Source organism: Nelumbo lutea, chromosome 3 (assembly GCF_056320005.1).
Source record: "Nelumbo lutea isolate HS-2025 chromosome 3, American lotus-T2T, whole genome shotgun sequence".
In the NCBI taxonomy this organism is placed as follows: Eukaryota; Viridiplantae; Streptophyta; class Magnoliopsida; order Proteales; family Nelumbonaceae; genus Nelumbo; species Nelumbo lutea.
The window spans coordinates 4112131-4127368 of NC_142686.1; the positions used below are offsets into that span (position 1 = coordinate 4112131).

Sequence of the window (15238 nt, forward strand, 5' to 3'; positions counted from 1 at the left end):
TTTTTCTTCTTTTCATTTATTTATTTATTTGTTTTTGATGATTAGAGATATAGCTACTATTTCTTTGTGATCAATAATATATTGCTTTCTTGTAAATATGAATCTGTATGCATTCTGAGAGTAGCTATGACCCTCCCAGTATGTAATTACTGTATGTCATCATTGAATTGCTTTGTATCTATAGAGTATTTACTGTGTTTGGTTGTAGTGCAAATTCATTTGCACTGATGCAAAACTATGATAGTTCAAAAGATTTAGTTGCAAATTTTGATTTATTTTTGTTTCAAATTTTATCTTATTTTGTTTGATTGCGTTAAAAATAAAATAAAATAAGGCTTAAAACAGAATAAAATAAAATTCAAAATAAAATAAACCAAAATTTGCATTTTTTATTTATGCTCTCATATATTTATACTAGTACAAATAAAATTGCACTGCAACCAAAAACACCATTAGGGAAGTTCTGAAACAAGCAAGAAAGATGTAGGAATAACGATGACATTACTTGATTGTGAGATGAAACTAGTGAGAGAAAGAAAAAAATAATACATAATTGTTAAAAATTAATAAATGGCTAGATATAAATGGATAATTTTGTCTGATTTGTTTTTTATCACGGATCTGGTTATTATTTTTTTAAACAGTACCTTTTTGTCAATTGAATAAACTTTGTTGTTTTTTGCAAGAAGTCCTTTTCTTGACTTTTTTATTAAATATCTATTGCCATACGAGAAATTAAAAGATATCCTTTAATATCACTCTATATAGGTCAAAACTTATTTAATTATAAAACAAGTTTGGCATTCTCATTTTGTCTTTATAACAATTGTAGCCGTACATTGGGAACCTCTCCATAATCGCCTTTGGTAATGTATCCGTCCACCTCCGGTAATGTTGTTGGAGGTGGGTGGAGGAAAAGGCGACAACGACGGTGCTAGTGGTCATTCCTCTGCCCAATGCCACCATCTCCGCCCACTAGTGTCGTTGCCACCTTTGCCTCTGCCCACCTTCGACAACGTTGCTAGAGGTGAAGGCGGAGGTGGCGGCATTGGGCAGAAGAATGACCACCAGTGCCGCCTCCGCCCACCTCCGACAACATTACCGGAGGCAGAGGCGTTGCTGAAGGTGGTGGCAGGCTGCGTTGATAAATGGATTGCAAGAGGAAGAAGATGAATAGTATTTTTACCCTTAATTGATATTATTTTTAAAAAAGATAACCTATTTTTGAATTTTTTTTAAACATTACTTTTATTGATATTAGGGCCCAAAAATTGCACTTAATGGCCTTATCTACTATAATCCCAACTTTAAAAACAACAATTTAGTATACAAACTTTTAAAACATGTCAATCTAATACTTGTCGCTAACCAACCTATTAACTAGCCATTAAGTGACATTTGAAAAGATACAAATATTCTTCGAGTGTCCTCTAATTTTTTTATCAATCATCTAAATGTTGATAAAGAATAAATAGTATCAAATCATTGTCTCTTTTATTCAAGAAAGTTGGGGTCATTAGACTAAATTACCTACTAAAAGTGACCTTAACTTTCTTGAATAGGATAGATAAGGATTTGGAACTGGTCATTTTTTATCAATATTTGAATGATTGATAAAAATAATTAAATAACACTTAAAAAGTATTTATATATTTTCAAATGCCACTTAATGACTGGTTAATAACAAGAATGACACATAAAAATAACATTAGACCAAAAGTAAAAGTACTAATCAGGATTTTTCTCTAAATCTTATTATAAAGAGTTCTGTCTCAATGAAACTAGTGAAACGATAAAAAACAAATTAATAGTTACTTTTGGTTCAATCTTAATTTGTTTTGAAACGATAAAAAACAAATTATGAAGAGTTCTCTACCCGTAGAAGTGCAATGTATTTATTAGAAAATACCAACAAAATACAAGCATATTTTGACCTATCACCTAAAATTGACGTCATTTTTTAAGAAATCTTGAAAATAAATTTCAATTTATATATAAATATAGATATTTAAAATAAAGGGCAGAATGAGAATTTCAAGGGCGGCGCAGTTTTCTTCCAACACTCCTCAACTCTATAACTATAACTAAAAGTCAAATCGATCTCGCACCGTACGTCGTTTCTTTCCAGCTAAACAACCTTTTCTTCTCTTCGATTTCTATATTTTTCTGCATCTTTTCATGTTTTCCGACAAATTTCACTGATCCTTCAATTCCTTCGTTCCGGTGTTCGTGTTCAACTCATTTCGTCCATCTCTGCAAATTCGATCAGTCTCCTCCTCCGCTTCCATCTTCCGCAAACAAACTTTTCAGCTCTTAGTGGTGCTGTTTTCCGAACCTGGAACACCTGATTTCAGGTGTTGGTGGTCTATCGCTGGTGAGTGAAGAAAGGAGTTACTATGCAAATCGTTGAGCCGTGATTTCTATCTATTGAACACGATGCAGTCGGGTAACTTTCCAGTTTCTTTCTTTCTATTTGCATTTTGCTTTTTCTGTTTTAGTTTAAGCTTGTTCTGCGTTTGTGTGCTTCTCTTAGGTCCAAATTTGTTCAAGTTGATACTTTTTGTCCATTCTATTTTATTATGTCTTCTAGGAGCAGTTAGGAAATGTCATCATCTTTGGGCTGTTGTAAGGCTGAAGATCTTCATATCTTTGCTATGGTTAAGATAATTCGTCTTGATTTTTTTAGTTCCATGAGAATGCAAAGGATTAGGTACTGATTTTCTGGAACTTGTAGTCGGTTGAATTGTTAAATGTTACTTTCAGCAGACAAAGGGTGTGAATCGGTTGAAAACGATTCTTTTTGAATATTCTTGTTTTTTTCTCTTCTAACAATCTCATTGGATTTCATTTTATTATCAACTAATGCATGTCACAAGAGACAAATGATTTCTCATACACTGCTGATATAGAAAACCCCAACTAATGCATATTATTTTTATTAATGATATCTCTCATTACTATCTTTTCAAAAAAGTATGCTTTGCTGTTTCTAGAATTCTAGCCACCCCCAAGAAAAAAAAGAAAGGTGAAACAGCTTGGACCATGCTTACTGTTATTATTATTATTAGTAGTAGTAGTAGTAGTAGTAGCTACTACTACTACTACTACTACTACTATTATTATTATTATTATTATTATTATTATTATTATTATTATTATTATTATTATTATTATTGTAAAAGTTGAGCTTGTGATTCTGATCATAACCCTCCCAAACTTTAACTAATTCCAACTGTTGTGAAATCTTTATTAGATGAGTTATTTTGAGTTTCTTTGTTCTTTTATCTCAGGATATGACATCCACAAGCTGTTTCAAGAAGCCCAAAATCGTTGGCTGAAGCCTGCAGAAGTGCTTTTCATTTTACAGAATCATGAAAATCAGAAGCTCACTGAAAAGCCCCCTCAAAGGCCATCAAGTAACCTTTCTAGTTTCCATGATTTAATGCAAAATGTTTTTGTTTGTTATTTCTTGTTCACTTTTTTCTATTACTTGTAAGAAGTCATACTATAACAACCCTTATGGTCACTTGTGCAAAAAAATGCCAATGGTTGGGTATGTATCTAGTCCACCCCTCCCAAGACCCCAAATAGTTTGAAGCAATATTACGTTTTCAGAGATCTACTCAATCTCAGACCCCATAGGATGGCAGGTAGCTCAGCTTTGTTTTGAGTCCCCAATACCAATTGGTCAAGAGAAGATGGGTACAATAGTCTATAGCTATTTTTGAACATTCCTCCCATTCTAAGTTGCCAGGGTTACCCATGCTACACCCATTAAAGTTTAACTTGGTGTGATTGTCACTTGTTAGGCACCACTCCAATGGGGTTGTGAAGTGGTACATCCTCCTATTCTAAATATGAATTTGCTACACATTGCCACAAGTAAGGTTCTTTTGTTGGCAAGCCTCACCATGATCCCTTGATTTATGGAAGAAAGGAAGTAGCTTGAGTGGCGGCAAACGTAGTTGAACATTTGATTGGAAGATTGAAGGTATTGGGAGTGTGTCTAGTTGGAAAGTTAGTAGGGGCTGATCCAGAAGTTGGTATGGTGGAGGAGTGAGCAGAAGAACAATGGGGGGGGGGGGGAGGAGAAAAAGTTTTAGGGGTTCAAAAGTTTAATGGTGGTCTGTTTTTGTTCATTTTTTACAGTAGAGATGCAGCTGACTGTGTTACAGTTCAAAAGTGAACAGGACCAAAATCCAGAAATGCAACTAAGTAGATGGATTTCCAGCAGAAGGGGCTGTTAACGGGTTGCATGGAAGGAGTTTGTCTGGACCGGAGTTTCAGGGATCCCCTTACATGCTTGGTGCTTGCATATTTTCAAGGCAGTGGGAAGTTTTTGATGTATGATGACAGGAACAGAATATGAGATAGGATAGATTTGGCAAAAATTTTGGTCAAGGTGAATGATTTGAACAGAATAACCATGATGCTAAAATCTTTTTTTTTTTTGGTGGTGAGATATGTGATCTGGGAGTTGTGGTTGAGGGGGAGGACCAGATGTTCATTGAAGATGAAGCTGGGAAGAAAAGTTGAACTGGTCGATGTGAATGATTTGAACAAAAGAACCATGATGATCAAATGTTTTTTATTTTTTTATTTTTTTATTATTTTTTTCTTTTTTGTTGTGGTGAGATATATGATCTGGGAGTTGTGGTTGAGGGGGAGGACCAGATGTTCCTTAGAGTGTTGTATACATTGAAGATGGGGCTGGGAAGAAAAGTTGAACTGAAAGTGAAAGGGGTGGAAGATGAAGAAAGGGGAGTGATGGAAGGTGATTTGGCCCGACCTCGTAGCACAAGGACACGTGTGCGTGACCTGGCTCGACGAACAACTCAACCGTAACTCGGCGGGAAGGACCCGCCGAGTCCAACGTTGGCCACTTGGCGAGTTAAGCGACTCGCCGGGGACTAGCGCTCGGCCAGCCTTGACTCCTGCCAAGTATGGGAGATCCCAAACTCCTCTTTAGATCCGAGCTCCTCCTAAGGGGCCCCGAGCTCTCCCTTAGGGAGCACCCCAGTTTTTGGCTAAGTGTCCCGAGGAAGAAACACCTCGGGGCAGCACCGTCGAGACTCCTGTTCGAACTTGCTTAAGGCCCGCCTCCAGTGCGGGCACCTCGGCGTACCTCGGCACCTCGGTGCAAGGTAAACCTGCCCCCAGTGGTTTGGCATACAATAGCTCGGCAGGCTGTAGGGAGATCTGCTTGACATCCGTGCCTGCCTGACCTCCGTACCTATTGGATCCAGTGGCAGGGTTCGGATCCCTTGCCAGGTGGCGTTCTGCTTGCCGGGCGGCGTTCTGTTTACCGTCTCTAAAAAGCATGGCACGCTTGTCGAGTCCGTACCTTGCAATAGCAGTCTACGGCAGCAACCTGCACCTGCCACACTTGCCCTGGCAGTAACGGCTAGGGCAGTGGCGGTTATGCCAGATATGGCCGAGCTCCGATATAAAAGAACCCCAACCCTCACGAAGCAAAGGGATTGAAGCTAGCACTTCCAACACTCTTAACTCTCTGCATCTTCTTTGAGTTTTCCTCAGAGTTCTAACTTAGCCATCGGAGTGTTCCCTCCAGGAGATCTCCCCGGGAACCCTTCACCTTCTTCTTCCTCTTAGGTGCCGTCCATCACAGCTAGGAGCCAACTCTCAGCCAGCTAGGAGTGCCCAGATTGTGCAACATCATTTGGCGCCGTCTATGGGAGACGCTTCAAAAGGCCTTCCTCTAACTTCTGTGAAACTTCCCTCAAAGAACTCATCATCACCATGGCTTCCTCTAGCAACTCCGGACGCCGGAACACCCTAGAGGAACAACTCCAGCTACCCACTGCATCGGGCAGTTCACCGTCCCCCTCTCCATGGACGGGGTACCTAGTCTGAATGTGCCCCTGGCGATGGCACCCGTGACCGTTCCATTACCCTCTACCATTGGAACAACCTTTGCTGAACCCACCATCCTCCCTCCGGTGCCAGCCAAGGTCAGTTCGAAGACTTGATGCAGTGCATGCGAGCCATGCAGGCCCAAATGCAACAGTTCCAGCAACTTCAGTTCCACCAGCAGCAAGTGTTGCACTAAGTGTCCCAGTATCAGTATCAGCAACAATTTCCTTCACTCCCTCCCCGACACCCGGCTTCGCAGCCAACTAAGCCTCACCGCCGCAGTGAACTCCCTTCCCACTGAGGAGAGACCTCGGCATCGTCTCATGGAAGGAAGGAAAGACTCCCTACCCCCGCCTCGCGGCCTGCAGTCAGGTTGGGGGCCTCCAAGTCGGTTAGGCTGGCGTCACCTCAGCATTCGCAGTTCGAACCTCTACTTGCGGAGAACCGGTTCGAAGTGCTAGCCGACGACCTGGAACAAGGTCCCTTTGTTTGCAGCTACCGACAGCCGTCCCTGCCTCTCCCTGGGCCCATTGAGCTCAGTAACACCGAGGCCAGTAGCACCAACGCCAAGCCGGCCAAGAAGCAGCGGAGGCGCCGCCGAGCTCGCCAAACTGTCACCACCCACAGCCTGCCTGAGGTCAAAAGCAAAGTAGAAATAAGTTCGGAAGAGGTAAAAGCTACACCACTTCTTTCAATCCCCTCCTCGCTGTCCCCATGCCAAGGGACTTCAAGCTCCCCTCGCTGGACAAGTACGATGGGTCCTTTGACCCCAACGACCACGTCGACGCCTTCTAGTCCCAAATGCATCTGGCCAGGGCGAGCGAGTCTTGCATGTGTGTGGCCTTCTCCACTACTTTCAAGGGAGTAACCCGCACCTGGTACCGAAACCTCGCGCCGGGCTCAGTAAGGAGCTGGGCGTAGTTCGTGCAGGTCTTCACCTCCCACTTTGTCACTAGTAAGAGGTGCCCGAGGACCCAAGAAAGCCTCCTCAACATAGTCCAGAGGGAAGGAGAGTCCGTTTGGAACTACATCAAGCGGTTTAATGACGCTTGCCTGCAAATACCCGACCTAGACCCTGCAGTTCGGCTCATTGCGGCCAAGCGGGGCATTACCCACAAGGAGTTCAGATGGCACGTGGTGGTCAACCAACCCAAGACCATGACCGAGTTCCTCGAATTGGTAGATCGGTTCATAGGGACAGAAGAGGAGATCAACCAGAAGGGCGAACATGCCCTTGAAAAAAGAAAAAGGGAACCAGAGCCCCCAACTCCAAGTGACAGCAAGAAGAAGGACTTAGCTCGGGGGGCAAAGCCAATCCAGCCTTTCCGAACTTCGGCAGCAGAAAGGGATTATGCGCCCCTCAACACTAAGCGAGCCAAGATCCTCATGACAATCAAGGATGCCCCAATGTGAAGTGGCCACCTCGGCTTAAGGCCGATCCCAATGTTAGGAACAAAAACTTGTATTGTAGTTTCCATAGAGATCACGGTCATAGTACCGAAAACTGTAAGAACCTTCCCGACGAGATAGAAGAACTTATCCGTCATAGGTATCTAAGAAATAAGAATAATAATAATAATAATAATAATAATAATAATAATAATAATAATAATAATAATAATAATAATAATAATAATAATAATAATAATAATAAAGCAGGTAGGCACGGGGAGCAGGGTAAAGAAGCTCCCGAGTCCAGTAGACAAGCAGAACAGCCGCAGAGGCAACCTCCCGACGAGAGACTAGTTCAGGGGACCATCCATGTCATTGTTGGGGGATCAATTGTCGCGGGCTGCACTTCGGCAACAGTCCGGTCATCAGCCTGTGAGGCCGCCAGGGAAGAGCTTAACCCCCCAAAGCGGCCAATGATGGAGGAACCGATCTTCTTCATTGAGGACGATGCGCGAGGGGTCCATTATTCCCATGATGACGTGCTCGTCATAAAGATCAAAATCAACGACTTCGAGGTCAGGCGCGTCCTAGTCGACTCGGGCAGCTCGGTAGATATCCTCTTCAAGGCAGCCTTCGATCAGCTTCAGCTCCAAGAAAGCGACTTGAAGCCTGCAAACACTCCACTCATGGGATTCAACGGTGAGGAGGTCAGGCCTTTAGGGAGAGTCACTGTACCTATGGAGGTCGGCACCTGGCCCAGCATGGTAAGGCTCAACCACGAGTTCCTAGTGGTCGCGACCCCCTCCCCGTACAACGCAATAGTAGGTCGGCCCATCACCCACGCCCTACGAGCAGTAGTCTCCACCTACCATCTGGCGATGAAGTTCCCTACAAACTTCGGAGTCGGAGTGACGCGAGGTGATCAACTCGAGTCCTGCAAGTGCTACATAGCCACCCTCCATGGAAAGGCCAAGGTAGCAGACGACCTCGAGCTAGAACGACCTGTGGAGCAGTCCGCGGAGCGAGCCACACCTACCGAAGAAACCATTCCCGTCCTGGCTTCGGCAAATGATTCAACTCGGGTACTTCAGATTGACGCTTCTATTGAGGAGCCCCTACGGTCTCAACTGGTAAGTTTCTTACTCGAAAATTTAGATATTTTTGCATGGTTAGCGGTAGAAATGTCCGGCATAGACCCCAACATTATAACTCATAGGCTCAACACCGATCCTGTAGTTAGGCCCGTTAGATAGAAGAAACACAACTTAGCCCCAGAGCGGTGGAGGACAGTCGACGAGGAGGTCGGGAAACCCCTTGCAGCCGATTTTATCAGGGAGGTTCATTACCCGAGCTGGGTGGCCAACTCCGTTCTGGTGAAAAAGGCCAACGGTAAATGGCGCATGTGCATCGACTACACCGACCTGAACCGAGCTTGCCCAAAGGACTGCTTCCCACTTCCCAGGATCGACCGTCTAGTGGATGCAACCTCGGGGCATGAGTTTCTGAGCTTCCTAGACGCCTATTCGGGCTACAATCAGATCAGGATGGACCCAGCTGATGAAGAGAAAACTACCTTCATAATCGAGTTCGGCTTGTACTGTTACAAGGTCATGCCCTTCGGGTTGAAAAACGCTGGGGCCACTTTTCAAAGACTTGTAAATAAGCTGTTTGAGCCACTAGTTAGCAAAAAAGTAGAGTGTTACGTAGACGACATGGTCGTAAAGACCCAATTCTCACATGAATTAGTTCAAGATTTACATTCAGTTTTTGAAATTCTACGTAAATTTAATATGAAGTTAAATCCAAACAAGTGTGTCTTCGGTGTCACCTCGGGTAAATTCCTAGGAACCTCGTTAACCAGCGAGGCATTGAGGCCATCCCGGACAAAATCAAGGCCATCCTAGAAATGAAACCACCTCGGAAGCTAAAGGAGGTTTAGAAGCCGAATGGCCGGTTAGCCGCCTTGAGTCGCTTTTTGTCCAAGTCAACAGATTGCTTCTTGCCTTTCTTTAAGGCCATAAAAGGCAAAGGCTTTGAATAGACCAAAGAGTGCCAGCTCGCGTTTGACGAGCTCAAAAGACACCTCGCCAGCATTCCGGTTTTAACCCGACCCAAAGTGGGTGATGTTTTAGATCTATATCTCTCGGCAATTGACGAGGTGGTCAGCTTGGTACTAATAAGAGAAGTAGACCGGGTCCAACAACCTGTTTATTATTTTAGTAAAGTGTTATAGGGAGCAGAGACAAGGTACCCAAAGATAGAAAAGTTAGCCTATGAACTGGTGATAGCAGCCCGAAAGCTCCTCCCATACTTCCAAGCTCACACCATCGTTGTCCTTACCAACAAACCTTTGAGGCAAGTTTTGCTCAAGCCTGAGGTCTCGGGAAGGTTGACAAAGTGGGCCATCGAGCTCAGTGAGTACGAACTCCAGTATAAACTGCGAACTGCTATCAAGGCCCAAGCCTTGGCAGATTTCGTCGCAGAATGCACCTTTAGCTCCGAAGCCCCCAGGTCGATGGAACACGAGGCCCCTAGTACGGGAGAGCTCGGAGTTCCCGGGTTGGTTGAACTCGTTAGGGCAAGCCCGAACTGGGATGAAGAACCCTGGATCCTTCACGTAGATGGCTCGATAAATCGGTAGGGCAGCAGAGCTAGGATCATTCTATATGGGCCAAGTGGTGTGAAACTGGAGTACGCACTACGCTTTGAGTTCGCGGCATCCAACAAAGAAGCATAGTACTAGGCGTTGCTAGCTAGGCTGGATCTGGCAAAGGAAATGAAAGCCAAGCACATCGTCGTCTGCAGTGACTCCCAACTCGTGGTCAATCAGGTTCTGGGTGAGTACGAAGCTCGCGAGCCAACCATGGTAGCATACTTAGCCAAAGTAAGAGGGGCTTTGCTCAACTTCCGGTCACACTTCATCCAACAAATCCCGAGATCAGAAAATGCTGAGGCCGATGCCCTATCACGGTTAGCCAGCACGGGAGATAACACCATGAGGACTGTGTATATAGAAAACTTGCCTTGGCCTAGCATTCTCAGGGGGGCAGAGGAGGTCGCACCCGTCGTTCAAGCAGAGTTGAGCTGGATTGTTCTGCTCACGAGCTTTCTACTACACGGGGCCCTCCCTGCAGATTGTAATGCTACCGGGAGGGTAGAGCGCCAGGCAGCCAAATATGTCATGATAGACGGACGGCTGTACCGAAGATCCTACACGCTCCCCTACCTGCGCTGTCCGCGACCCTTTGAAGTCGAGCTCGTCCTTCGCGATACTCATGAGGGCCAGTGCGGTGGGCACCTGAGGGGTAGAGCCCTCGCTTAGAAAGCACTACGACAAGGGTATTATTGGCCAACGATGAAGGCAGATGTGACCGAGCTCGTTAAAAAATGCGACAAGTGTCAGAAGCACGCCAATATCCAGCACCAACCTGCCGTCGACCTAAAGTACCTCAGTAGCCCTTGGCCATTTGCACAATAGGGGATTGACTTACTCGGACCATTCCTACCGGCTATAGGACAAAGGAGGCTCTTGGTGGTGGCAGTTGACTATTTCACAAAGTGGGTCGAAGCTGAACCTCTCACAACAATCACAACTCGGAATGCGCAGAACTTCTTTTGGAAGAACATAGTGTGTCGTTTCGGATTACCTCGGGTACTGATCTCAGACAATGGTAAGCAGTTCGAAGACATCAAATTCCAAAACTGGTGCCGAGACATGGGAATTCAGCAGAACTTCACCTTAGTGGCGCACCCTCAGGCAAATGGTCAAACGGATATCACGAACAAAGCTATTCTCCACGGACTAAAGGCGCGACTAGACCGAGCTAAGGGACTATGGGCAGACGAGCTGCCCGGTGTATTATGGGCCTATCGTACCACAGAAAAGACCGCCACAGGAGAAACCCTCTTTAACCTCACCTACATCACCGAAGCAGTCATTCCAGCCAAGATCGAAGTTCCCTCGCTGAGAGTAGAAGCGCATGATGACAGGGCGGATAAAGACGAGTTATGCACTAACCTCGACTTGCTTGAAGAAGTACAGGACCTCGTATACATCAGGACCGCGATCTACTAGCAAAGGGTAGCTCGATACTATAACGCTAGGGTCAAAAAGCGGACTCTCCGCGTTGGTGACCTGGTTCTTCGTAAGGTTATGGTGCCTGAGCCCGGTGTTGGCAAGCTCGGTCCGAACTGGGAAGGACCCTATTGAGTAAAGCGAGTACTCAGGGAAGGAATGTACGAGCTCGAAACCTTGGAAGGGGAACAAGTACCTCGGGCATGGAATATTGTCAACCTAAGGCAATATTACCTATAAATAACTGAGTAGACCACAAGTCACTCTCAGGGCTTAAGGGCCAAAATACCGAGCTAACAAAGACCTCGACGCAATAAAACTCCGAGAGTAGACCACAAGTCTCTCAGGACTCAAGGGTCAAAATGCCGAACTAACAGACTCCGGCATAATAACCTAGCCACCTCTATGACGTGAACAAATTTTAAGGGGCCACCATAGTACATGACGTATCGAGGGCGCAAGCAGACCAGTAGATTCCGCGACGCTTAGCTCACCTCGGCATACAACCAGAAGACAGTTCGGGCATATGCCTTACTATGCCTTACTGTGCCTTACTATGACAATATTATCCATAAATCACCGAATTGAGTAGACCACGAGTTGCTCCCTCTAGCCTAAGGGCTAACGTGCCGAGCTAACCGAAGACCTCGGCGCTATGCATGACAACCGTCTCGCCAGCATAGGCTTAGTATGCCAAGGACAAAAGGCGTCTCGGGTACGAACTCCCTAACGCTTAGCCTACCTTAGTATACGCTGGTAGGGGTAAACGCCAACCTAAGTAGCCAAGTAGACAGGTCGGGCACACGCCTTACTATGTCCCCCTCGGCGTATGTTGTAAAATCTTATGGTCACCCCTACTAAGTATAGGGAAAAAGTTCGGGGTGACAGCGGTAAAGGGATGCCCACCTCAAGAACTAAATTTGCTAGATCGATAGCTCGGGATAAGACAGACACTTCGGCAAAAGAGAATTACACAAATACTTAACAAAATATGTACTTTCATTACATAATATGTGCTTCCATTACAAGAACCTCAGTACAAAGGATTAAGAAAAAGAGAAAGTAAAACTGAGCTCGCAGGCCCAAAGTACAAGGAGCACACAACTACTTTGAAGGCTTGTTGACTTCACTCGGAGCCTCTTCGGGGATGTCAGCTAGGTTGGTAGCACCAGCCTCCTCATCGCCGCCTTCCTCCTCGAAGTTTGGATCATCCATGGCCCGGCGGGCCATGTCGTCTGTGATCCTCCAGGTGGTGATGGCACTTGTGTCGAGGTCGGGGTATGTATGCCTTATCAACCACCTGCTGAGCTTAAACCCCCTACGTTAGACCTGCGACATCACATCGTCAAACCTAGATGATTTGACGTAGTCAATGACGGCCTGGACCTTCGTCTCCACGAGAGCTTGATCGAAGATCTCGGTCTTCTCCTTGATATCAGCCTTGAGATAATCCACCTCGTGCTCCAGGGCCCCCTTGGCTTCCTTAAGTTCCTGCACCTCGAGCCGCGAAGCCTCCTGACCCACCTTGAGGCTCTCCACCTTGAGCTTTAAGGCCTCCTGGCCTACTATGAGCCCGTTCACCTCAGCCTTCAGCCTGTCCCTCTCGCGGGCTAGCTCCTCTTTCTCTAACAACGGAACTTCAGTGAAGCTCTTCTGAGCTGCAGCGTCACCTTCCAATTGATGGATCTTACACCGAGCTGCCCTCAGATCAGTATGAGCTGCGCGAGATGACTCCTCAGCAACCAAAGCCCGCCTCAGATGTCCGTCAGACTGAAGGGTCAACGAGTGCACGGCGGTGTTCACCTGACAAAAGGAGGTCGGTCAGTACCAAAGAGACGAATGAAAGAATGGGAAAATGATGATTCTTAGAGTGTGAACTCACCACCATAGCGTGGGTTGCAGCACGAGCCCCGAGCTGACCAGGGGTGAGGTTGGCCCAGTTTGTAACCTTTGCGGGGTAGACAGCCCCTTTACTTTTTTCAATGCTACACTGGGGGATCATGATGCTTTCCTCCTCCTCCTGGCTCCCCGAGCTGGACATCGTTGTCTCAGCAGCATGATAAGCCGATTCTTCAGAAGCCTCAGTAGCAGCCTCGGCGGGATTAGGAACTTCGGCAACAGCCCCAGTGGGCTCGGCGACCGGCTCTACCGCCACCTTAGGCTCCTGAGATGGTAAGTCCCCCTCCAAATCTATCACTGGAGGGGCATCAGGGAGCTCGGGTTCCGAGATGGGAGCCTGTGGGAGCTTGGGCCCCGAAGAAGGAACCTGTGGAAGGTCGGGGTCAGGGGTGGGGGTACTTGGGGGCTCTACGTGCGCCTTCTTGGCGGTTCGCTTCTTCCTCTTCTTCATTTGGCGAAGGAGCCTCTGACCGGTAATCCTCTCTTCCTCCATGGGACCTGCAATTAGAGCTCGGCGTCAGTAAGCTTGAAAACATTTAGCTAATTAAGCGAGACGCTAAGGTAAAAATAGACATACCCGGGGTCAAACCCGCCCGAATGAGCTTCTCTTCGGCATTGTAATCTTTGTGATCGAACCCAACCTGAGCCCATGAGTGGAGTGTTTCCCTCGTCTTCCGGTCGAGAATAATGCCGGGGTCTTGAGTAGCCACCCTCTAGCTAGTAAGGAAGGGCCACCCCGTGCTGTTCCGAACTACAAAGTAGTCCCGCTTCCAGGCCGGGACCTTGCTTGGGAGTTTATGTAAAAATTTGAAGCCCGGGCGAGGGGACAGATAGTAAGTCCGCCTGTGCTCGGGGAGAATGCCTGAAGCGCTCTTCTTTATTAACAAAATAGAACAAAGGATATCTATATCTAAGGGAAGGTTGTACTCGAAACAAAGGGAGATGGCCCAACCACGTTTCGAATAGCATTTGGGTGGAGCTGGTCCAGGGTGATGTTAAAACGTCCCAACACCTCGGGGATAAGGGGTGAAGAGGGAAACGAAGCCTGTCGACGAGTTGCTCCCTAAAGATCACGATCTCATCCGGACCGTGCTCCCAAGGAAGTTGCCGGTAGGAAGACTATATGAGTATTCCTGAGGTAGGTTGAAATGCTGGATGAGGTGTTGAAGCCTCTCCAGCGTCATAGTGGATGGACCGAACTGATCTGGCACCCGACCTCGGCGGGAGGTGGACGTCAACCTACCCGAGGTCACCCGTGCATCATGGGAAGGCTGGGCAACAGCAGGGTCACCCTGACCCGAGGTACCCACCTCGGGCTCGTCTAAGAGACTATCCCCGCTAGACATTGAATGAAATAAACTGAAAAAGGAGAAAGGGAGGCTCGGGGACTCACCAAGGAAAAATGCAACCGAACTAGAACTGGACGAGTTAGAAGACTAGAGCTGAAGACTCCAGACGCGAGCTCAAGATAGACGAAGGATACTTAGTGGCGAAAGAAAATAACTAGGGTCCCCCACTATTTATAGCCGCTAGGCTCGGGCACCAACGGTCAAGATCTAAGCAATCTGACGGTTCTCAAGAAAACCGGCTGCGAGACTCTCGAGGTGAAATCAATTTAGCGCATTTTTTAGCGTCCACGAAGTCTAGATTGCGTGACGTCCGCACATGAGTTGTACGTGGCCCGGGTTTTTTTCTTCCGAGTGAACCGAGTGCCAGACCGGTCTGGCCAACGAGTTGGCTGACAGGGTGGCATGAGTGATGAGCCAAATACACCCAGCGCACCGTGAACTCCTCGCGCTGGGTCAGCACCCCCAGTCAGCACGGGGAGTGGGGGGCAATTGATGGAGGGTGATTTGGCCCGACTTCGTAGCACAGGAACACGTGTGCGTGACCTGGCTCGACGAACAGGTCCAACGTTGGCCACTCAACGAGTTAAGCGACTCGTCGGGGACTAGTGCCCGACTAGCCTTGACTCCCGCCAAGTATGGGAGATCCCGA

General features: G+C 46.7%; 1 protein-coding gene across 1 annotated transcript in view; it reads left to right on the plus strand.

Moving 5' to 3' along the window:
* The first annotated feature begins 2104 nt into the window (after nucleotides 1–2104).
* LOC148862454 (calmodulin-binding transcription activator 4-like) overlaps nucleotides 2105–15238 on the plus strand; it is a 62991-nt gene continuing 49857 nt past the window's right edge. Inside the window, exons 1-2 of the mRNA XM_088976127.1 lie at nucleotides 2105–2446; nucleotides 3291–3416. Of these exons, the coding sequence (XP_088832253.1) occupies nucleotides 2437–2446; nucleotides 3291–3416 (136 nt within the window). The 5' untranslated portion in view covers nucleotides 2105–2436. The remainder of the gene's footprint in view (nucleotides 2447–3290; nucleotides 3417–15238) is intronic.